The 23,916-nt window shown below is 54.8% G+C and overlaps 1 protein-coding gene across 1 annotated transcript; it reads right to left on the bottom strand.

The window, feature by feature from the left end:
* Positions 1–261: 261 nt before the first annotated feature.
* On the bottom strand, positions 262–20,817 carry SLX4 (SLX4 structure-specific endonuclease subunit). Its single transcript, XM_042921337.1, has 15 exons — positions 20,783–20,817; positions 19,277–19,647; positions 17,412–17,636; positions 15,066–15,255; positions 13,969–14,181; positions 11,810–12,018; positions 11,399–11,715; positions 10,618–10,858; positions 10,053–10,141; positions 9,011–9,157; positions 8,011–8,180; positions 4,883–7,077; positions 2,636–2,735; positions 1,768–2,088; positions 262–1,288 (listed from the first exon to the last, which is right to left on the bottom strand). Exons 1-15 carry the CDS (start codon positions 20,815–20,817, stop codon positions 820–822), a joined length of 5,292 nt encoding a protein of 1,763 aa, XP_042777271.1. The 3' UTR covers positions 262–819.
* Positions 20,818–23,916: the final 3,099 nt, after the last annotated feature.

Genomic DNA, 23,916 nt, shown 5'->3' with positions numbered 1-23,916 from the left:
GCTGGGCCCCGGGCCTCACTTTGAGCATCGAGGGCTGGAGCTCATTGCTTGGTAGGGGCTTGGTGTGGGTCTACGGACTCACAGTCACGGATGAACGAATGCACACACCTCTTACCTAAGAACCAAAGAGCAATGAGCCAGCAGGCCTGGGTCACCCCTCGCAATGAAGGACCGTCACAGAGACCTGCAGACGTGGGTGTAGGGGCAGCTGCCAGCCAGCTTCCCTCATCCTTCTAGAGTGTAGTATCTGGAAACTTTTTATACAGCCTTTTTGTTTTTATTGCACATCATATAAAATGGACTGCACCGTATTTAAAACAGACAAGGCATTCACACGGATGTAGAGACCCAGACCTTTCCTCTTTTCTGGCCCTCGCCCATACTCCACACCGCTCCTGAGGCTGGAGATAGCTTCCCCCACATACCCGGCAAAGCCGAGCCCGCCCGCACTGCCCAGTTTGGAGACTGCTGGTGACGATGACAGGTATCTAGGCGGGATGGGTGGGCCAGCAGAGCACCTAACATGTGGCAGTGACAGGCTTGTGGGCACCTGGTCTGCTGGTGGAGGCTGGGATTATGGCCAAGTGTCAAGAAGGAAGGCAGGGCAAGGGCAAGCTGGCCCTGGATGTCCACCTCAGGACGAGGACACCCTGTACCCGGAAGACCTCGTCCTGGCTAGCTGGCGGCCACCCACGGCGGGGTCACAGGGAGACAAAGGGAGACAAACCATGGGCACTGACAAGAGGAAGGGACTGGGGCCCTGAGGCCCGTGGAAACGGAGTTGGGGAAAGCCGACCCAACTCGGTGCCATCGTCACTTTCACGGGGGGTTGATGTGGTCCCCAGGCCCCGAAACGCCCGTGGAGGCCTGGCTCGCCGAGGGGGGCTGCAGACGCTCACAGGCTGCGGACGGCCGCGGGTGGGGAGGGGCGGACCGGCCCGCGGCCCTGCCCCGCTTCTTCTTGCCCACGGGCTGCCGCCTCTTCCTCTGGAGCTTCTCCTTCCGGGCCGCAGAGGTGGTGAAGGTGATACAGTGGGCATCCAGGAAATCCAGCAGCTTCCCCAGGGCCATGCGGATGCCATGCTGCTTCAGCTCGGCCTGCAGCTCGGCCAACTCAAAGGGCTGATAGAGCAGGACCTTGCGGTAGAGGGCCGGCCGGGAGCGGATGTAGCGCCTCACCGCCTCCTCCGTGGCTGCCGCCTGGACGGCCGTCTGTGATGCACTTATCTCCTCTTGACCCTCTTCATCCCCCGCAGACTCAAAGGCCACTCCAAACTCACAGGAAGAACTGCAAAGAACCAGACAAAAAACATTTTGTGACCCTCCTCTCCGGCACCCCGAGACCAGGAGTCTCTTTGAGGGAAAGAGCGTTTCTGTGTCCCCTGCAGAGCCCAACACGTGGCACGGATGACCTCCCAGGGTGGCAGGAAGCTCCAGGCCGCTGCAATCCTGTCATTCTTGCTGCGGCGGGGGCAGGATCCTACCCTCTGCCAGAATCTACTGCCGGCAGCAACAGGTGCTACCGGGAAGGCCAGCCCCGCCCCCTCACGAGAGTATCCTGAGGGCAAGGATCCGGGAGCCCCAGAGGTCTGCTCAGGAGGCTCACAGGGGACTGCCCGTAACCCCAGCTGGGTTTCCTACAGTTCAAATGCAGAAGGCAGCTGGGCTTTCTCAACATCGGCATTAGGCCTTGCTTCCGCCAACTCACGGACCCACTGGCTGTGGAGGACTTATGAAGCCACTCGCCCTGTCCTTCGGTCCCGTTACCTTTGTGAGTTAAAGGAGCCGTCACTGCTGTCCACGGAGGAGGCCACTGATTCCTGGGAGGCTGGGAGCTGGGCGTCACCATCAGGGCCTGGAGGTTCCTCCCTGCTCGTTGGAGGGAGGCTTCCACCAGGAGGATTCTCTTGATGGGAGGAGCCCTTGGACGTCTTGCTGGCTTGGGTCTGGCTGTGAGGCGCCTCCAGGAGCACCCGTGAGGACTGGCTCTCATTCTCGGAGTCTGACTCCAGAGTCTGGTGAGTGTACTGGAATATCTCCTTCAGTTTCAGGACCATCTGGCGTTTGGGTAGAGGGCGGACGCCAAACCTGAATGGGGAAACAGGTGAACTTCAGCCAAGAGCAAACAGTTATCAACAAATTAAATTAATGGCTTCGTGTAACTGAAATCTTAAATGCCTGACTTTTGTGAGCATTCAGAGATGTCTACTCTGCAGGCCAACTGAGCTTACATTGAAGAATATTCCAGAAGGACCATTCCCAGGTTCTGAGCGATGGTGGTAGTGGGAACACCTTCTGTGCCCAAGGTGAGGAGCAGCATTGATGGGGATGTGATAGTTTTGATGTTCTTTTAAAAAATCAGATCTCCTTATTCAGACTGTTAAGGCGAGTGTCCCATTTCCATCCACATGGCTCATGGAGACCTGTCACCCGATGGGTCACCTGACGGAGTCTCCTCTCTTAGCTTCTCCGGGAACAGTGTGCGGAGAGCCAGACGTCACACACTCTCCCACCCCCAGCGGCTCCTGCTACCAGAGCCCCACAGCAGGACCTTCATCTCCGGCCTCACTAAAGCCTGGACGCTCACAGGAGGGAGCGGACCACTCAGGAGCAAGTTTTCAAGAACAACACCAACCTATCCAGTTCTTTCTTCAGTACCGGGGTCTCCATGATGGAATACCTTGGCATTGGGGTTATGGGCACTTTCGGGGGCAAGTTCTTCCAATGAGCACCTTCTAGGTAGAACAAAAGAAACACGTATCAGCACAGGGGACCTGGATTTACCTCTTTTGAGCTCAGTAGGATCACCGAGAGAAATCCTGCCTTCGAAGGAAGCCTAGCCACCGTTGTGCATGAGAGCAGTACGTTCACCCCTTCATCGTTTGAGTCTAGAATCGTGTCTTTTCGGAAAGCATCGCACGGCACGTGATGAGGGCCACAGCCCTTGTGCGATGCCGATGCTGCGGGAACAGGGAGGAAGGCAGATTCATGGCTGCCAGGGGCTGGGGTGAAGGGGCAGCGGGAGTGGCTGCTGACGGGATGACGAAAATGTTCTGGGATTCGTGGTGATGCTTGCGGAACACTGTTAATGTACTAAAACCACCGAGGGGTATGGTTTCATTTTTGTTTCGTAGCTACTGTCTATCACCGTGCGCTGTTAGACCACTGACTGTTCCCTGTGCTGTTTTATTCCCAGGACTTACTCATTTGTCCTGGGAATAAGGCCTGCACCTCCCACTCTCCCTCCCGTTTTACCCAGCCCCTCACAGTTGCAGAACATTGTTAATGTCCTAAAAACCACTGGATTGTACATCTTAAAGGGGAAACTTTACGGGGTGTAAATAATAGCTCAATAAAACTGTTATTTTAGAAGAGAAGTCAGTGTTTTAAAGACAAACGGGACAACTTAGGAATATATTTGGTTCTTATCCTTTTTATGAGCTTGGAGTCCTTTGAGACTCCAATGAAAACAGGCTGTCTCCTGAAAAAAAGCACAAAAGTCTTTGTATGATTTGAGAAAGCCTGTCACCTCGTGGAAGCCCGCCTCAAGTTCAGACTGAGGTTCCCCCGCCCCGGTCTTCCGATGTCTCCTGCAGTGGTTCTCACGGCACCACCTGGGAACTGGCTGGTTAGAGATGCAAATTCTTGGCCGAGCCCCAGACCTGTGGGGTGGGGCCTGGCCGTGTATGTGTTAGGACGTTCTCCAGGCAATTCTCAAGTCCATTCAATGCTGGGAGTGCTGGTTAAGGCCCAGATGGTCTCGGGTTTTAGGAGGAAATGAAACACCGGGTCGCACACAGACGCTCTGTCCGCAGGCTGCTTCCATGCTACCAGCCACTGCTTGGTGCGACCCTGCCCTTCCCGGCTCTCCCAGGATCCGCCCGGCAGGGGACAGGGTGGGCGGCAACACCTCAGGGACTGGCACGGGGGACTCTGACTGAAATGAGCTGGGAAAGGCATCCCCCCATGGGGCTGGGGGCTGGTGGATGAGGAAGGACCTCCCCTACTTGCCCACCTCTTGTTTTTTTCAATGAGATGCAAATTCACATGTAATTTTAAAGTGAACGATCCAGAGGCACTTTGGACATTCCCAGTGCGGCGCCACCCCCACCTCTATCTAGCTCCAAAGCATCTTTGTCACCCCGAAAAGGCAATTCCGTACCCAGCACGCTGCCCATTCTCTCTGCGCCCCCGCTCCCGGCAACTGCTCGTCTGCTCCTGTCCTAACAGAGGTGTCTCCTCTGGACGTGTCACGGAAATGGAATTACACAGCACGTGGTCTCCCGTGACTCCGGTCTCTCACCGAGCATCGTGTGTTCAAGCTTCATCCATGACGTACCAGGTCAGTACTTCTGTCCTTTCTGTGGCTGATAATACCCCACTGCGTGGATGGGACCGCGTTGCCTTTACCCCTGCACATCAGCTAAGGGACGCCTGGGTTATTTGCCCGCTTTGGCCGCCGTGAACACTCGGGTACGAGGATCTGTTTCGGTCCTGACTGCGCTTCCACTGAGCGTGCTCACAGGAGTGGAGCTGCGGGCTCGGCACGGCAGCTCTGTCTCACCTCGGGAGGAACCACGCTTGGCCGATTCTGAGGTGCACCTGAGGTGTTCGTGTCGGCCTTCAGAAGTGCTGGCTCAGTAGTCCCGAGCAGGGTCCAAAGACAGCAATTTTCACCCGAGCCCAGGGGAGCCACCGGACCCAGGCAAGGATACGAACTGGCTAAGGGGTACTCTGGAAGCAAGCCCGCCGTCCCTGAGCCGGGAGGCGGAAGGGAGGGCTCAGACGGCCCTGCGCGGTCTTCACCGTCCCCTCCAGCCCCTTAGTGTAAAACAGTGTAAGAGACAACTACCCCCACCCCCCAGCCCGCCCCGCTACTCACTTGGCGTCTCTAACCCTTCTGATTTCTGAGCTTCATCAGCACTCGGCGTCTGGGCCGCAGGAAGGAGCTCTGGAGACGTCTGTTCCTTTTCATCCCAGTGGTCCCACAGAGCGGAGTTCAGAAAGCTCTGCCTGCTGCTCCCAGGCGAGCCGGCCCGAGGGGACTTCTCTGGAGCCTTTCTTTGGCCGGCAAGGCTTCCTCGGATGGGGGTGGTGCCCGAGAGGGCCGGGGAGCGGCCGTAACCGCTGGGACTACTGGTGCTCAGGGGCCCCGTCAGCTCGAGATTCAAGCGGTCGATCGGAATCGGAGAGAGGGGCTCCGTGTGCCAGTGGCAGTCGTCAAGAGGGATCGGAGGGTCGTTGTCCGGCAGGGGGCTGCTGTTGGCCACCTCCCGCTCGTCTTCGCTGTCCTCCACCTCCACCACCTCACTCGCGGTGGCCTGATTCGGCAGGCTGGGCCCGAGGGGCGAGCGCTTCCGGAGCCGCCCCGTGGAATCGGCGAGGCCCCCTGAGATGGGACAGGCCGCCAGAGGAGCAAGGTGCTGGAGGTGCCCGGGGTGGGGACTGCATGGGCCCCTGCTGTCGGGGCTTCCTGCAACGATGGGGCCCAAGCGCGGTGGCGACATCTGGGGCCTGGCTATCGAACACGTATTTGCAGCTTCGGGTCTATCCCTGTTTTCTAGGGAGGCCCAGGGTTTGAACTGGGCCATGTGATCCACTAAAGCCCTGGACCTGAGGCCTGTTATTTGGGTCTGGGATGAAGAGTCACGGCTTCTGCTGGCCAGGGGGGTGGCGGGCACCAGCCATGAGGCGTCTGTGGTGCTGTCCTCCTCAGGGCCGCTCTCGGGGTCACAGAACAGCTGAGGGGTCCCTCTGCCCTCCCCTGAGCCCTGGCTCCCTGGCGGCCTCTCCTCCCCACACAGCAGTTCCGCCTCTCTTCGTGGTGGGCTTTGGAAAGAATCCTGATCTGCATCAACGTCGATGACGGAAAACAGCTCAGAAGACTTGGTGCTAACTTCTAGCACTTTCCTTTCTTCCAGGGGACCATTAAGAACTGACTTTGTTTTGGTTTGTTCCAGCTCCAGCTCTTCATCTGAGTCCAGTAAAAGGATAATCTCATCTTCTCTGTTCTTGCTGGCTGGAGTATTCTGAGATCGGGAGCTCAGATGACCAGGTTTTGATTGGGTAAGGTCAATGGATGGAGATTTTTCTGGGGAGGCTAGAGCCCCTTTATTTCTGCATTCCAACAAGGAACCACGTTCTTTGCCTTTCTGAAGGCCTGGATCTTTGAGTAGCTTGCAGAGGCTCCTGCCCCTCCTCTGCTTGGATGGTGAGTCCTGGGAGGCCGCCCTAGAAGCTCCGCTGGGCGACTGGCCGGTGTGATGAGGGCGAGGGCAAGGGCGTGGCCGGTCAGGACTCCTGCCTTGAAGGAGCTTCGACAGGCACGGGCGCAACGGGGGTGCCTGCCGGTGGGCAGGGGTACAAGGACTCTCCGCCCCCTTTCTCGCGGCCGTGCCATTGTCTTCCTGGAGCTCACTTGTTGTCTGCGACGGTTCAGGGCATCTTCTGGGAGTCGATGAAAAGGGCTGTTCAGTGGCAGCAGCAGCCGAGCACCAAAACGCATCTTCCTTTCTCCCTGTCCGGCCGCCCCGAGAAGGGCGAGAGGAGCCGGGATGCCCCAGTGCTTCCTCTGGGGACCCTGCTGTCTCTACGTCTGCACCATGGCCCTTGAGTCGCAGGGGCGTGGACGGTCCCACGCTCTTCCATTTGACTGGGGCCTCATCTCTTCTCTGGCCACACAGTTCCGTCTCTTCTGCATTTTCCGGCTGTTCGTGAACCTGAACACTTAATGAGATTTGTGCAGACAAGGGACCATCCTCCCCGAACCGGTCCGTTTCTTCCTTGACCTCTGGAGTGCTTTCCCCCCGGAGCAGCTTGCGCTGAGTGGCTGCAAATTCATAAATCTCTTCCATTTCTGCCTCATCCACTTTTTCTCTGTCTTCTTCACAGCCCTCGGATTTCAATGAAGCCTCTGCTTCTTCCTCTTCCTTTATCCACATGGACCTCAAGAGTTCTTGGAAGTTCTCCGCCCGGCTTTCACAGTCCTCGTCTTCCTTCTCCTTCCGTGGCCTGTCCTCTGAACCCATCACATCGGGCTCTTGTTCGCACAGGAGAACAAGCTCGCTAACGCCGAACCTGCAACGGGAAACGCCACGCATCACTACCCCACAGAGGCAGCAGCCGGTGCCCCGGCGCAGGTGAGGGTCATGGGGAGGACAGCCGTTGAGTCAGTCCTGGCCTCTTCCCTGCTCTCTTCCAGACGGCGCCCATGCTCACACCCAGCAGCCCCCAGCCCACACACACCAGTCAGCTCTAGAAGGAACTCGGGGACTTTAAGGAAGGGATCTTGGACTCCGCTGCGCAAACAGGAAGGTGCATCGGGCCGAGCTGGAGGACAGCAGCTGGTGGTGCGGCCCGGCTGGAGCTGCCCTGAGAGGCACCCGGAGCTCTGGACCGATGCAAACCAAAGACAGCGAACCCGTCACAGGTCAGCCGGGGCGAGGGGGGCACCACCTGCCGTGTCCCTGAACACTCTGTGGTCTGACTGGCACACTCAGAACCGCAGGGGCAGGCTGGTCCTCTCCCAGGACGCACCCGAGGGCTGACACGGCCTCGGATGGACACGGTTCCCCTCGTTTCGTGGAGCTGCACGCCGCCCCTCCCGGCTGCCGCGTGGACTAGGTGCGAGCCCGCGGGAGTTAAACTACGCATCCTAGCTGCTTCTGTTTTCTGGGACCTGGGAAAGGACGGCCACCCCTAGGCTTTCGTGGTGGAATGGCCAAGGAGTAGCAGGGCTTTGGGGCAGCTGAGGACCACCCCCATCACACCCAGGGAGCTCCAAGCCACGTGACTCGGCAGAGGCCGTCCACCACCAGCGCTGGGCTCTCCCGCGAGCGCCCGCTCTGGCCAGACTTCCGGTCAGTACATCCCAGGTGAGGTCACCACTGAGCATAGACCTGGGGTTAACACGGAGAGGGCGCAGCCCTGGCCCTCCTGCGAGCCGTCAACCTGCTACTCCTTGGCAGTGAGCGTCAGACGCCGTGAGGTAAACGGGAAGAACGATCGGACCTGCGGGCCAGAGCGCTCAGGCCGGGCGCCAGCCGGGGAGGCACGCCGGGGTCCGCGGTGTAGAGATAGTGCAGGAGCGCACGGGCAGCCTCGGCGCTCACGCCACCCAGCAGCGCGCGCTGGCTCTTCACGCCGCCGTCCTCCACGGCGAAGAAGCCTTCGCTGTTCACCTGAAAACGAAGGAGAATACAGGAGGTTTACCGACCTCACGAGTCTGACTCGGGGGCCACACAGAGGGGGCCCCTCCTCCACACAGCCTTTCCCCGGCGCCAGCGTCAGCCAGTGTCGCGCCGGTCTGCCCCGCAGGCTCTGCGGTCAGGCCATAGGACTTCGCCGTTGATAAAAGCAGACCATGACGGGTGTTTAAGTGCCCGGTCGCTTCCCTCTCGACAGACGCATCAGAGGCACTAGAACCTTCTGGGAGAGGCCGACAGTAGCTTCCTGGATCCTGCGACACAACGTTGAAGTCAAATGCGTGTCGGTGCGGGTCGGTGCAGAAACGTCTGTCAGCAGCTCAACCTTCAAGAGGTCGAGGATGACTTTATAATTACAGACACAGAGGAAAAGGAAAAAATTCTGGGGAAAAGTGGATTTTTATTCAGTGAATCAAGAAATCTGATGTTTCCCAATCCTCCGTTCATTTCCTCATACTGCTTCCTAACCTCAAAAAGGTCTCCTCCGTGAAGTGTAACTGAGAGGACGGAGAGACGGGTGAGAGCGTGGGCAGGGAGGGGGGGTGTGGAGGGGAGGAAAGGGGGTGGGAAGACAGAGGGAGAGCCTGGACAGAGTGGAAGGGAGCATAAGAGAGCACCCAGAATGGGAGGGGTGGGGGAGAGGAGGGAGGAGGGGGCGGGGGGAGGAGGCGGAGGGGGGCTGGGAAGAGGGGAGGGGGAGGAGTGGAGAAGGAGAGAAAGGAAGGAGGGGAGGGGGGGGAGGGAGGAGGGGAGGGGCAGGAGAGGAAGCGGGGGAAGGGAGAAGGGGGGAGAGGGGACGTACTCACATACTGCATGAGAAGGGGGCAGCGGGCGTAAAGCACGAACTTGTGGGCGTAAAGCACCTCCCCGCTGTCTGTCTGAAGCTGGATGTCGCTCAGCTGTGGGTTATTGACCATGGCTCTGAAGTCAGCCAGCAGCAAACTGAGGGTGAGCTGGAAGGAGGGGGAGCAGACCGGGCTAACAGCAAGTTCCCCAACTTTAGGGGTGCCTTGAGCTCCTGTCCACAAGGCTCGCACGCCGGGTTCCGCCTGTTATCGCCCTGAGGCTCCAAACAATATGGGACAGCACGCTAGCTCCTTGCTCAAGTTCTCCATTACCCAGAATCCCCTGGCCCACAATGCGGGGGACGAGCGAGTGGAGGCATGACGGCTGCAAGAGAGCTGCAGATGAGGCATTAGCCGCGGCCGAGCAGGGTGAGCAGGGTGCACGTTGGGCTAAGTGCTTCATAAACACCGTGTGCGGCCCGATGTGACAGGCAAGGATCCTGAGCCCTCGCCATTCAGGTACCGGGCTGACGGGAGCTCCGAGTCCCTTCTCCGACCCCGTGCCACGGTCTTCAGGTAGACCGTGGTGTGAAGGGTTTGGCTGATACCGATAGACTAACAGGATGACATCCTCTCTAAGGAAAACCCAACTTCCAACCCAGCGTCACCAACAGGGAACGTGAACCATTATCCGGAGGCCAGCCTGGGACCTGATGTCAGAGGGGCACAGTAGATGCTGAACAAATGAATGAAAGTTCAGGGAACGAAGCCCCTCACAGAGCAGCGGTGATCCCTGTGGGCTCTCAGGACAGAGCAGGCTCCCGGGGCTTGGCTACTGTGGTACCCTAGAGTGCAGTGACGATAGGGACAAAAGCCTCATGGCAGAACCCTAGAGGGGACAGGAGACTCCTGTGGTCTCTTGCCTGGCTTAGCTCAAAGGCCAATGAGGGTCCAGTGCACTTGTGGAAGGGTCTGGAGACAGTGAGCTGACTCAGTGGCCAGGACCACAGGGTTGGGAGCAGGGCCAGGCTGCCCGGCCCGCAGGGAGAAGCCCGGTCCTTACCGAAGCTTGGCGGCCCCTCTCCAGCTGCTCTTCCTGGGGTGGCGGGATAAACCCAGTCAGTGGAAGGCCAGTGAGTGACAAATCCATCCCTGAGAGAAGAATTCACAGGTTAAAAGAACATCACGTCTGGCAACGTCAATCTCCAGGCATCACCTGTCAGCCGGCTGACCCCAGAGGCACCCTGCAGGTACTTGTCACCCGAGGGCTTCATCACTGAAGTGAACCACCTACTGATAGGTTTTACCCCCTCACCCAGAGGTACAGGGCGGTGAAGTAGACACAAGCAGCCTGCAGGTCTCTTGCTCTGGGAAAAGGGCTGTGTTCTGGGTTAAAGTTTAAGGTAACTGTTGACAGACTCACCAACACGACATTCATCTGAGAAAAAAGGAAAGCACTTACAGAGACCGCATTCTCCCCATCTTATGGGGACAAGCCAGAGACCCCCAGGTCTGAGCGGCTATCACCATGTCACAAGGACTAGCCAGTGACGCTGCAGCCATGGCCGGGGCGGGGGGCGGGGGTGGGGAGGGCGGGTCTGGCCCCGGTGTCCCATCCGGTGTCTCACCTGCAACCCCTCCCGGGCTGGCTGGTCCCCCACTGCAGGGCCATGGGCTGGCATTCATCGCCTCTCCCGCCAGGTCCACAAGGTCCTGCAGGGCCTGGTGCTCCCTCTGGCTGGCGGAGGGGCCCGGGCTCCTGGGGCCGTGGCCTGCAGGGTGGGCACTGGGGACAGCAGGTGGCGTCTGCACTCCCACCTCTGGCTGGTCAGGCAGCCCTGGGAGGAGCATGGGCTCCTGTGTAAGAGCCTGAAAGAAGTCAGAAAGCCGAGTGACCAAATGGCTACTGCAGAAGCCGCCACGCAGAGGATCCCTGAGAGTGCCAGCCACAGCCCAGGGCAACACTGTGAAACTTTTCTCCCTCACCATCTATCAACGGACTTCTCTCAGTGAAGGCCATGCCTGCTGCATCTGTGTCTGTGGAAGGTTCCTGAAGGCCCTGTCCTCCTAAAGTCATCTAAATGGCCTCAAGCTTAGTGACTCTAGGCACACCTGCATCAGGCTGGTTCCTGGGCCCCACCATACGTGGGTTATACCAGCCCCCCCCGGGGGTGGGGTCCTGGACTGCATTTCAGTCACACTCTCCAGGGACAGGATACATGTGGGAAACTGGCCCGTTCTTCCCAGGAGAGCCATCAGTTCCTACACACAGAAACATGCTACAGTCAACGCCCCTCAACTTCCTACCCTTCCTTCCTTTTCAGACTTTCTGTTGATGACCAGTGCCGCATTCCTGGAGCTGCTGGCCTCTCCCCGGAGCCCCCCGTATGCCCAGAGGGGAGGGCGCACCTTTGCAGGCCGCTGGGGCACCATGGGAGGGACCAGGCTTGCCGTGTAGAAGGCTTCCAGGGCCCAGGCTCCAGTCAGGGCGCTGCCTTCCCACAGAAAGTTCTGCTTCCCTCCAGGTGGCCGCAGACACCGACCGGCCTTTCCCAGCTCTTCCTTTAGAATCCTGCTCGTGGGAAGCGGCGGCGTGCTGGACAGCTCCACCTCCTCGGCAAAGAGCTGGGCCACCCGATCCGCCGTCAGCCTCCCCGTGGTCTCCGGGTCCTGGACTAACAACGGGGGAGGGGAAATAGGCGCCTTCCTCTTGCGGCTCTTCTTTTCTGGAGGTAAACAGAAGCAAAGGGTCACGAGGCCCAGCCGCAGTCACCTCCGGCCAGCAGCGTGGAGAGCCTCCCCCCGCAGGGGTGCGCCTACCTGCTCCCAGTCTTATCCTCTCAGAAAAGGCATTTCCCGGGCTGAGCGCCGCTGGCACAGCCTCCTGCTCCATCTCAGACCGGGACAAGGCCATGGCCACCAGCAAGTCCTCGGACGGCGCCTCGGGCTTGGTGACCCTCCGCTTCCTCTGCAGCTCCTTCTGGTTGGTGGCTCCCCTCCGCTTCAGACCTCCAGCGTGATGGCTGAAGCTTAAAAGACAGCCAAACAGGTTAGTGAGGCCGGAAGTGTGAGCGCTTCCTCTTCTGAGGCGGTCCCCGCTGGACCAGAGAGGCCCGGACCCCTTCTACTCTCTGGTCAGGAGAGAAAAGGGATAAATGTGAACTCATCAGACAGAGGCGTCAATTGCTCTGGGCATTCGCTGTACTCATCCCGTTGCCTTGTGTAAGCTCAAGTGATTCTGGGCCACGTTCGCTGCGGCCCGGAGAGCAGAGGCTCTGGGACCTTCCACGTGATGCTACCCAGCTGAGTTCTTGGCAGACGTACAAAGCTGTAAATGGTACCCGCACATGCTCCGTGTGGCCAGACCCTGCCAATGGAGCCCACACTCGACGGCTCTGAGTCAGCTTCCTGGATTCCACCAACTTCTGCCCAACCATACCTCAGATGCCCCTCAGGCAGTCCCTTGGCCACGCTGGCCACGAAAGGATCCCTTCCCCTCCTGCAGGGGCCCGTGGGCGGAGCCTCTGTCCGAGGTCTGAAGGAAAGGACTCCCGGCTTAGACCACCAACATGGTCAGCCAGCTTGGAGGAGATTGACTTAAAGGACTTTCTGGCTGGAGAACGCAGACTGCCTGGTGAATCCTAACAGGCCGAGTGAGAAATAGGAGGGCAACAGTGAGAGAGAGACCGGGAGTGCAAACCCAGCTGTGGGGCTGCTCTGGAAGGTACCTCTCGTCTTTCCAGAGAAGCTCATGCTCTCCCCTGGGCCAGGGATGGCTCAAGAATCTCAGATATCACTTTGGAAGATCTACACAAGCCCTAATTTGGTTCAACTTCCTGGGAACCCCACATGATAACCACAGCCCCCCAGAGAGAAAGGGGCCATCCCAGTATCCACTACCCAGAGTTCCACACACACCAGGCTTGGCCTTAGGGCAGGTGAGTCTCAAAGCCTCAGTGAGGGTGTCCATCGGCTGTCGTTTTCTACTTTAACAACCTTCTAGAAGGACCCACACACATCTTGTGTCTCTTCTTGGAAGTATTTAAAAAGCAGATATATTTCACCTGAGTAAGTAGTTGTCATCCAGTCCTATTGAAAGACAACAATGGCTTAGATAATATCTATGCTAGATCCTTAAAGCTTCCAATTCTGAGGTGCTGCTGTTGATGTGCTACAATATAGACAGGCTCACCAGCTAAGAACTGACTTTTGCCAACCCCAGTCCCACCACTGGCCCAGCTCAGATGCCCATAACCTGTGTGCAAGACATCGGCCAGGACAAACAGAGCCATGCCCTTGGCCTTCCCTTTGCTCTTGACAGCTGTCAAAGGAAAGAAGTCCCAAACCTGCAGAAGTCCAGGGCCGGCACTAGATTGTTCCCTGTAATGCCGGCGTCCACCGTGGCAGGGGCAAGGTGCAGGGGAGCTGAGCTGCCCGTGTACCTGTGGTTTGCACACCAAGGACTTGTTTCTAGCTACGTACAGGCCTCTTATTGTGACACTTATGCATTTAATTCATGCACATTAACAAAAAGGCCTGTGCTTCTGTCTTGCCAACTCTTTGAACGATGCCGAGTCCTTTAACGTTAATGGTGTGAGAATCGGACCGCGTGGAGGTGGAAGCTGTGCCACAGCACACGGGACACAGACACGGGACAGCGGGCTACCGAATTCCTCAATGGCCCAGAGGGCACCGACCACAGGATGCCGAGAATGGAAAAAGCTCAGAAAGGCCCTCCAGGAAACCGGTCCAGCCAGTCCTTTGCGTAGACACACCCGTGAGGACCATCTCAAAGCCTTCGAGGACGCGGCATCTGTCTCCTCTCCATGCTAGTGGGCACTGTGCCTGATTTCCTTCTCAAATGTTTCATTTCCAGAATCTAGGGGGGGGTCTAGGGTTCCGTTGTTCTCTAACACTACAAAAGGCTTTAAAAAGAAAAAAAGCGTTTCTGTGGTGGTCCTCCTTTTCATGTGACTCACCTTGATGCCAGTGTGCCACAGGCCCCCTCCGGCGGAACCGTCTGCAGCCGCACGGCCTGGAGCAGGAGCTGGGGGCCCACGTCCATGTTCACCGCGCACTGTTTCAGGTGACTGATCCTGCTCTTCGGGGTGAGAAACGGCCTCCCGCAAATCGGGCATTCGGGGATCCGTGGTGTGGTGGGTGCCAGTGCCTTTTCAGCCTCATCCAAGCACCTGGAGGAAGACGGTGAACACAGAACGCTCTCCCTGGTAACGTGGATTGTAGCAGGCCTGCGTCCACGTCAGCACGGACATGCTGCGGGCCACAGCCAGCTCCCCCATGCGGCCTTCGCTCAGCCTCCGAACCCCTACGTTTAGGGATCTGTTAGCAAAGCCGGCTGAAGAAGGCAAGGACAGGTTACACGGAGGCAATCCCGCTCCTAAGTATATACCCCGAAGAACTGAAAGCAAACATTCAAGCTAATACCCGAAACACACGCTCACAGCAGCTCTATTCGCAATATTCAAAAGGTAGAAACAACACATTCACCCGCCAGCGGAAGAATGGATGAGACATGGTCTATGCATACAATGGGGCATTCTTCAACCATAAAAAGGAACAGAATTCTGATCCGTGCTACAACCTGAATGAACCACAAAAACAATATGTTGAGTGAAGGAAGCCAGACACAAAAGGCTCCATCTTGTGTGATTCCCCTTACGTCCAGAACAGACAAATCCACAGAGACAGAAAGCGCATGAGCGGCTGCCAGGGGCTTGGGGTGGGCGTTGGTGGGGGTGGGGAGGGAGAGTGAGTGCTAAGGGGTACAGGGTTTCTTTTTGGAGGAGTAAAAATCCTCTAAAATTGTGGTAATGGTTGCACAACTGTGGACATAATAAATAAAAGCCACTGAACAGTTCGTTTTAAAAGGATCAACTGTATAATACGGGAAAGGCATCTCGATAAAGCTATGTAAAAAAACAGCAAGGACAGGTTGATGCCAACACTGAGGTGCTATGGTCACGGTCAGGTGTCTCTGGATTCCCACCACAGATTCTGCTGGACCTGTCACACCCGCGGGAGAGGTGACCACAGAGAGGCGACAGGCCATTCCTACCGGTTCACATGCTGCTCCCTCCGTGTCACGTTCATGGCTGAGAGGTTCTTTTGACAGATCTGGCAGAAGAACAACCCTGTCTCCTCCAGGTTCTCATCAGGTAACGATGCTTGTTCCTGCCCAAACTCCTGCTGCAGGGCCAAGGCCACCGCCGCGTCACTCTCTGTGGCAGGGAGCCAGGGCCCCGACCCTGTGAAGAGGCACGAAGACCCGTGAGGACGAGCTCACCTGCATACCCCTGCACCGCCTGCCAGGCCTCACGGAGCACCCACAGCGGGTGGAGTGTGGAGAAAGCAGACCCGGCCCCGCCCTGTCCGGTGAGTGTGGATGTAAGCAGGGCCCCTGGAGCAGGAACTCCCCCAAGTGTGCAGAAGAACCCTGCGAAGCCTGTTAAAGCGCAGGTCTGCATCCCACAGGTCTAGGGGAGGCCTGAGATTCTGCATTTCTGACGGGTCAGGGCCACCGTCTGAGCAGCAGCGTCCTGGAGAACGAACGCGCCTTCCGTTTTCCCCATTTCTGCAAAAGTCTGCCTCGGGCGTTCCAGGCTTGCAAGGCTCCTATTCCAATAAATCTAGGTTTTCTCTTCAAAGTGCAGCCTTTCCTACTGCTAGGACCTTTTGTTTCCCATCCTAGAAAAAACAGGTCAAAGTGAAATAAATAAATGTCTTTCTGTCTTCAAAGGTGAGTGTCCTTCTCAGCATCAGACCAAAGGATGGACTGACTGGTTCTGGGTCTGGAGATGGCGCCCTCGGTGGCTGGGCCACGGCCGCGGCCCTCTGTCACATCTGAATTTGTTGGAGCAGACCGTTGGCACTCACAGGGAGGTGCTCGGAGAACTTCACAAATCCTCAGTCCTTGAATATTCCTACAGTCTATCGCTCTTTCCACTAAAGCCAGGAACACATCACCCTTCATTTTGGTGCCCTATTTTTTTTTTTTAAACAAAGAAATGGTTTCTGTCTCCTGAATACTGAGCATGACTGGCTTTGCTGTGAAGATCGATGGAAACACCGAGTCCCACGGAGGGCGGGTGCCGAGCTCGTGTTCTAGCTGAGCAACTCCCGTGCGCCCTGTTGGTGCTACGGGGACTGATGGCGCAGCAGCTGCCACATCGCTGCCTGCGTGGACCTCAGAGGTAGCCCGAGAATCCTCAGTGCTCCCAAGGGGAAATCTGCACGTCGGTACCAAGAGACTCCATATTTATTAGCTGTAGGACCATCTATGCAGTCTCTTCCTATTTTTTTCCCTCGTGTGTCTTTTCACCAGGGAGGAGGGCTCCTGTTGTTTGCGGGATAAAGAATGGGACTGCCTCCTGGGGCACACCACCTGTAATGTTGTTGCCAAGCTATTTTAACCCTGAGCCACTCAGACCTCTAGTCTACTCATGTGTGATGCAACACAGGGCTTACAGGAAGTGGTTAAATGACACCGTGAGCAAATAAATCTAGAAAAGTGGGAAATTTTAAAACACAGTTGACCTGCACTAATGAAAAAATCGTGAAAAAGACAAGAGGGCTATTCTAGAGTCTAGACTTTAACACACTACTAAACTGTCGCAGATGCAGTTTGTGGACATCTAGTTCTGACGGATCCTTATTCAGAAAAAAAAGAAACCAGCTATAAAACTGTCCCTGGGACAAGTGGGGACATTTTAATATGAAGCGGACACCAGGCAGAATTATGGAATTAGGTGTGGCAGCAACACTTTGATCACGTAGGAGATCGAGGGGTGAAACATCATGATGTCTGGAACTTCCTTTCTAATGGTATAGAAGAAACATGTACACTTAGAGACATACAAATAGGTGGCAAAATGTTAATTGTTAAATACAGGTTGAGGGTATGGAGGTTCATTGTAATATATATTTACTTTTGTGCGTGGGAAAAATCTTGTAATAAAAAGGCAAAATAGGGACATCTGGGTGGCTTAGTCAGTTGAGCATCTGACTCTTGATTTTGGCTTAGGTCATGATCCCAGGGTCATGGGATCGAGCCCGGCATCAAGCTCTGTGCTGAGCATATAGCCTGTTTAAGATTCTCTCTCCCTCTCTCTCTGACCCTCTCCCCACTCACACTCTCTTTCTCTAAAAAATAACAAATAAAAATAAATAAAAAGAGGGAGAGGTATCTTGTCAAAGAAGGTAGGTGAGAAATGACCCAAGGGACCCTTCATTCTCTGGCTAGCAACAATGAATGGCCAAGGTACAATCCCGGGCAGAGAGCCCGCCCCCACCAGAAACTCCTGGAATGCCAGCTCCTTCCCGCTCTGCCCTTCCCCCCCCCCCCCCCCCCCCACCCCGAGTTAAAACTTATCCCTGCGGGGAAGATGTAAAACTCCCATCATACCGTCCCCTGCCGTCATCTCCTCTTGAGGGCCCTTCGGGAGGTTTTCTTCAACTGCAGACTCCAGGGAGCACCGTTCGGAAGCATGCTGCAGGCGCTCAGGATCTGCTCTCTTGAACTGCTGCATCCGCTGCAGGACGAGCTCGGCCGTCCGGGGTTTGGAGGGACTGGGCCCCATCGCAGTCAGATGGGAAGGAGGGGGCTGGGAGTCGCTGTCCCGAGCGTCCTCTGGCAAGGAGGAAAACATTCACAGGCATGTGTTCTAGCTGGAGAAACAAAGCCTTCCACCAGACCCAGGTTAGACCCAAGTCTCAAGGGGCCCTCTACCAACTGGTTGAGTTTAACCCTCAAGTGTGAATAGAAGTGATTATTGGTGTCCTCCCCGTTGGGGGGAATATAAATAGACCTGTCATAAATATCTTTGCTGGGAGGGGGAACAGGGAGTGACTGCTAATGAGCACAGGGTTTATTTCTGGACTGATGGAAATGTTCAAAAACTGTGGAGTTGTAATGACTACACAGCTCTGTGAGTACGCTAAAACCACTGGACTGTATGCTTGAAGAGTGTGCATTTTATAGAATGTGAATTCTTTCTCTAAAGCTGTTATTAAAGAAATATTAGGGGTGCCTGGGTGGCTTGGTCGGTTAAGCGTCCGACTTCGGCTCAGGTCATGATCTCACGGTCCGTGAGTTCGAGCCCCGCGTCGGGCTCTCTGCTGACAGCTCAGAGCCTGGAGCCTGTTTCAGATTCTGTGCCTCCCTCTCTGCCACTCCCCTGTTCATGCTCTGTCTCTCTCTGCCTCAAAAATAAATAAACATTAAAAAAAAAAAAGAAATATTAAAGACAAACATTTTGATCTTCCTAGGTCATAAGTTCAGTAACCTGGCGTCCACAGATGGCCTCTGGTGGGGATCCATGAAGCCCTGCAGTTTTATGCCAGTTTCACAGGTGTGCACAGGGGTGCGGTTTTCTGGGGGAGTCATGCGTGGCTTTCGCTACACTCCCAAAGGGTGCATGAGGGACCAACGACGTTTCGGTAACATCACTGATGCCTTACAACGGTCTCTGCCAGCTAAGTGTTTACCACCACTCCATTGAGAGATCATGCTGACCACACTAGGTAAAAAATATCACTTAAGATCAGGAAGTAAAGGTGAGAAATATTTAGAAACAGCACCCAGGAGCCCAAATATCTTATGCAAGGCTGGTTCTCAGCTCTGCTTGAAGAAGGCATGTGTAGCATGCCTTCTCCATGGTTCAGTACACCAAGGACAGCAGGGTAAGAAACCTGCTTCAAACAGACAAAGGAAAAAAAAAGAACAAAGGTGTTGGAGGAGAAAGGAAGGACCTGAAGATTCTCTTGGGGGTTTAAACCCATCTGGCAGCTTCCTACTGCCTTCTGAGCAGCCTAAACGAACTGGCTGGCCCCATTGCAACTTACCCACTCTGGAATAAATTCAAGAAAATGAGAAGCAGCATTATTTTCATGTTCATGTAACTTGTGTCAACTACATAATGTAAAGATTAATAGGAAACTCTGAAAGAGCAGAGGGCCACAAATATAATCATGTAGAAAGTTCACGAAGGGGTTATATTTGACCACTGTTTAAAACAGGAGTCAGCAAACTATGGTCCTCAGGCTGGCTGCCTGTTTTCGTTAATGACGTTTTGTTGGAACACAGCCCATTCATTTGCTTACACACTGTCTAGGGAGTTGAGAAGTTGCAACAGAGACCATGGCTGCAGAGCCAAAGTAATTTACTATCCGGCCCTTTGCAGGAAGTTTTCTGACTCCTGGTGTAAAACAGTACCGTCATCTCTGGTTTCCTCTCTGGAAACGTACGGCCCGTGGCTCTGGCCCAGTTACCTGTCTGGGTGTTCTGCACATTCTCCTGGAGCACAGCAGAGGCAGGCACACCTCCCCCTCCATTCTCCGGGGGAGCTGGTTTGCTCTCCTGCCACTTGGGTGCCCCTTGCCTTCTAGTCCTCGGGGCCTGGCTGCCAGACCGAGTTTTCTTCTCCCTGGGGCCTTGAAGGGTTTTGCTCTTGGTAGCAGTTGGTTTGGTCCTTTTCGGTTTACTTGTCTCAGTGCTGTTTGAGGCCTTTTGTGTCTTCCTTTCCCCCGACACTTCCTTGGTGCCATTCTTTTTCACCCTTTGGAGAAAGGTGGCGCAGAGCTCCTTAAACTCATCGTCTGACTCATCCATCATCTGACCAACTTTAAGGCTCTCAAGTATTCTTCAGAGATCTGAGGTCTATCTGGGGACCCAAGAACAAGCCTAGCAGGGCCTCCTTCAGACTTGTAGCTCCATCACGGCTGCTCTCTGCTTCTCACTAGGACAGCTGGAGAGTTTGCACAATTGAGCAAAAAGTCGTGCTTTCCCCCGCATAAGAATTTAAATGCCTTTCTTCACACAGAGTCTGCGTTAAGCAGCACATTTAAAGTTCACATCTGAGAGCTTTTGCTGTCCAACAGATGCCTCCAAGGTAGGATACATATGAACTTCATGCTCAGGCAATTCTCCAAGATCTCCATAGTGATAAAGCACATTGGTTCATTCAATGTCACATCTGTGGAAAACCAAAAGCATCTGAATGTAATTAGACAGACATTGCATTTTATGCCCTTCCTTCCAGGAAGGTACAAGAGGATGCAGAGTATGGACAAAGTCCTCAAAGTAACAGTACCTGTGTCAAATACTCAAGTACAGCCTGGTGAACACAAACTCATGGTCTTACAGGATATCACAGCACAACACAGGGGGAGGGATCTAGAAACCCATCAAAGAAAGACCATGAGCATCTTGAAAGAGTGTTGTTTTCACTGAAATCTGGGGAATGAATGAATCCCATGAAGGGCAGTTACCGCAGAAACAAGATGATCGTCAAATGCAGAAAAACTATCCCTCAGGCCCTATCAACAGACAACTTAATGTGCAGGGGAGGGACAAGAGAAATGAAGAAAATATGAGGTTCAACACTCAGGAAGAAACAAAAGACAAGAGTACAGGAGGCTCATTCATCACTGACATGAGCAATGTTTCCAAATCAAAAGAAGGCCACTTTTTTTCCACCCTCTCTCACCCAAGCAAGAGCTCCCCAAACTTAACTCGAACGGTGACCACTGCAAAGGCTGAGCCTTATGGGTGTGATTATTTACACTGGCACAGTTTAGTGGGATTCAGAAGTCAAAACTGAATGACCCAGCAACAAAGTTTATTTCAAATACCATATTGCAACCTCCACTGTCCGAGTAATCCAATTAATCACCTATTTTTCTGGAGGTGAGCAGACATGGACACCTGTAATCTACTTTGCATGGCTGGCCCATTCTCATCTTCTGTGTCACCTCTTTAAAGAAGCTTCCCTTCACCCTTTATCCAAGTGGACCCTCTCCACTGCCACCATTTTCTGTCACCACACACTGTTTTCACAATCGCATTTATCACAAGTTACCATCGTTTGTAACAGGTAACATTTATTGAATGCTTACTGTATGCCAGGCACAGGTCTAATTGCTTTACGAGTCTAGCTCGTGTCATCCTTACAACAATCCTGTTGGGCAGACTGTATTGTCATCCCTTTACAGCAAGAGTCGGGCACAAGACTAAGGAACTGGCTTAAGTTCACACAGCCTTTGAAGTGGCAGGGCCGGGATCAAATCCAAGCAGCGTGGTTCCAGGGCATCAACTCCTACATTTTCATTCATTTACTTAGTATCTGTCCCCTACTCAGCTCAAATTTCAAGAGGGCACAGCCTCCTCTATTTTATTTCGTATTCGCTTGGGCTGGTGAAGTACCTGAATTGTAAAAAAAAAAAAAAAAAAAGCTCGACAATTATTTGCTGCATTAATTAAGTGCAAAGAGTTTGGTATCATGGGGGCGAAGAGAACGTGGTGGGAGAGAAGGCTGCAGGGAGAAGCCCCTGAACTGAGCCTGTCGGACGCGGGGAGCTAGAGCAAATCCCACCCTCCACACCCCGCTGAGTCTCCACATTGCCTTGGATACTAGCCCTAAGACGGCCCACCTCCTATACGTGCTCACTCAGTACTTGCTGAAGGAAGCGGCAAGTTTCCAGAGGGTCGGGACTTGGGTCTACTCCGCTTTGTACTCGCCGCTGCAGGAATGAATGGGCAGTGCGGGGCGGACCCTCCCGCTGCCCCCGACCCGGTGACACCAGGGAAGCGGGCGGGGGACCCGGCCTGGAGAAGGGCTGTCAAGGGCTCGGGCTGCTGTTAAGCCAGACGGCGAATTCCGATCGTCCGACTGACGCCCGGGCCGCGACCCCGGGGTATCCGATCAGCCCACCCGTCCTCCCTTCAGGCTGCCCCAGGCCCTCCAACCAAGTGCGGCTCCTGCCTCTACACCGCGGGCGAGAAAGACTCTTCTCTCCCACCGAGAACGGCAAGGGCCCAAGGTGGCTGGACCTTCTCTCCCAACTGCAGACTCCCGGCCCTAGAGCCCGACTCCTCCTACCTCCGGCGCCGCCGAGGCACCTTCTCAACGGAGAATCTCGCGCCTACGCATGCGCCAAACGGCGCCCCCGGCGGAGGACTGCGTCTGCGCAGGCGCGGAACGGCCCGGGACGCTCTCTTCCCGTCGTCCTCCGCGGCCCGGGCGCGCAGCTGCGATAGTTTCCGGACGCCGCGAGGCGGTGCGCTGCTGAGGGTGGCTCTCGAGGCTCGCGTGGTCGCCTGCGTGCGTGGCACCTCGCAAAGGTTCTTAAGTATTGAGGAAGAGTCAGGGTGAGTTTAGGGCACCGCTGCAGTATTTAGTTGAAGTTGGGGGTCTACCACGGTTGACACAGGAAATGTCTTCGGATTCAGGGTCGCAGGGCGCGCCGGCCCGCTGGGGCGGGAGAGCCCCCTGCTCGAAGTAGCGAGCGGGCTGAGGCCGGGAGGTGGTGGCCGCGTGAGGGAGCGCCGCTCACCCCTCTGGCCTGGTTGGTGCCAGAGATCGGGGGCCGGAAGATGTGCAGCCTGAAGATGTGAAGATGTTCAGCGCGTGCTGAAGTTGGAGAAGCGTGTGTTTCGTGGTAGTGCTTGGAGCTCCAACCCGGCCTGGGTCCTCGGGAGACGTCCTCATGCACGTGAGGAAGGATGTGGAGAGGCAAGACTGGAGGCAGTGAGACCAATTAGGAGAATGTAATGTAGATGAGAAATGAGGGCGCCCGCATTGGGAGTTGGAGTGGAAAGAATGGAGAAATACTCAGAAGTTGGACTCGTTAAGATTTGTAGATTTCTAGCCTGAGCGTCTGAGTGGAATGTGGTTCCGTTTACCGAGGTTATGAACACGGGGGAAGGAGTAGCTTTGAAGGGAAGAGAATATTTAGTTGGGGTTTAGAGATAGAACGTACATACCGTAAAAATCACCCTTTTATTTACTTTTTTGAAAGTTTATTTATTTGAGAGAGCGCGAGCGAGGGGGGAGGGGCAGACAGGAGAGAGAATCCCAAGCAGGCTGCGCTCTGTCTGGGAAGCCCCACACCGGGCTGTATCTCAGAAGCCGTGAGATTATGACCTGAACTAAAATCAAGAGTCAGACGCTTAACTGAGCCATACAGTTGTCCCCAAAATTCACCCTTTTAAATTGTACAATTCAGTGGTTTTTCACATAGTCACAAGGTTGTGTCAATCACCGCTAATTCCAGAACATTTTTAACCCCAAATAGAAATCTCTCTACCGATCAGCGGTTAGTCCCCATTCTCTCTTTCCCCAGCCCCACCAATCAGCCCCTTGACCCCGGGAAACCACTGTTGGTGTGGATTTGCCTATTCTTTTCATTTTATATGAATGGTATTGTGCAGTATGTGGCCTTTTCTGTCTGGCTTTTACTTAACATATGTTTTTAAGGTCCATCCATGTCATAGCATGAATTGGTTCTTCATTTCTTTTAGTGGCTGAATAATATTCCCTTGTATGGATAGTCCCCATTTTGTGTATCCATGTATCAGTTAATGAACTTTTTGGCTGTTTCCACTTTTCAGCTATTATGAATAATGCTGCTGTGAACACTGTTGTACATGTTTTGTGTTTTTAGTTCTCTTGGGTATATACCTAAGATTATAATTGTTGGGCCATACTGCATTTCGTTCTGAGTGTTGAGTTTCAAATGCTAAAAGGATTCCCAAGAGCTTTTTCTGTATGGTTTTTGGAAACCTCAGTTACTTTGTAATATGGTTTCCAGTTGGATCAGACCGGTAAATACCAAAGAGGAGTGGCAGCAAAGAGTCATGGTTAGGGTGGAATGTCTTATTTGTACTGGAGGGATTTTAATTTGTAGAGGTGACTGGGTGACAACACAGAGAGGCCAATGCCATTGGAAGAATGTGTTACCTTTCCAGAGAGAAGACAGTATGCCATGCCACATGGTGCCACAGTGAAGGTTTTGGTCAGGAGGCAGAGCAGGAGACAGAGGAGAGCTTACATCAGAGCCTTTATTCCTTGAGAAAGGCAGGGCAGAGTAAACAGTGTAGGAGTGGCCGGTGTGAATAATCCTGGTGGGCT

The sequence above is a fragment of the Panthera leo genome, chromosome E3 (genome assembly GCF_018350215.1).
Source record: "Panthera leo isolate Ple1 chromosome E3, P.leo_Ple1_pat1.1, whole genome shotgun sequence".
NCBI classification, from domain to species: domain Eukaryota; kingdom Metazoa; phylum Chordata; class Mammalia; order Carnivora; family Felidae; genus Panthera; species Panthera leo.
The sequence above is the reverse complement of the archived record's forward strand: the minus strand, read 5'-3'. Positions and strand labels throughout refer to the sequence as shown.

Bases quoted from the DNA above. Each gene is read 5' to 3' on its own strand.
- SLX4 (XM_042921337.1), bottom strand. From the start codon at position 20,817: ATGGTGGCAGTGGAGAGGGTCCACTTGGATAAAGG. The intron at 10,859-11,398 runs GTGCGCCCTCCC...GACTTCTTTCAG, and splicing joins TGCCCCAGCGGCCTGCAAAG to GCTCTTACACAGGAGCCCAT. The intron at 10,142-10,617 runs GTGAGACACCGG...TTCTTCTCTCAG, and splicing joins CAGCCCGGGAGGGGTTGCAG to GGATGGATTTGTCACTCACT.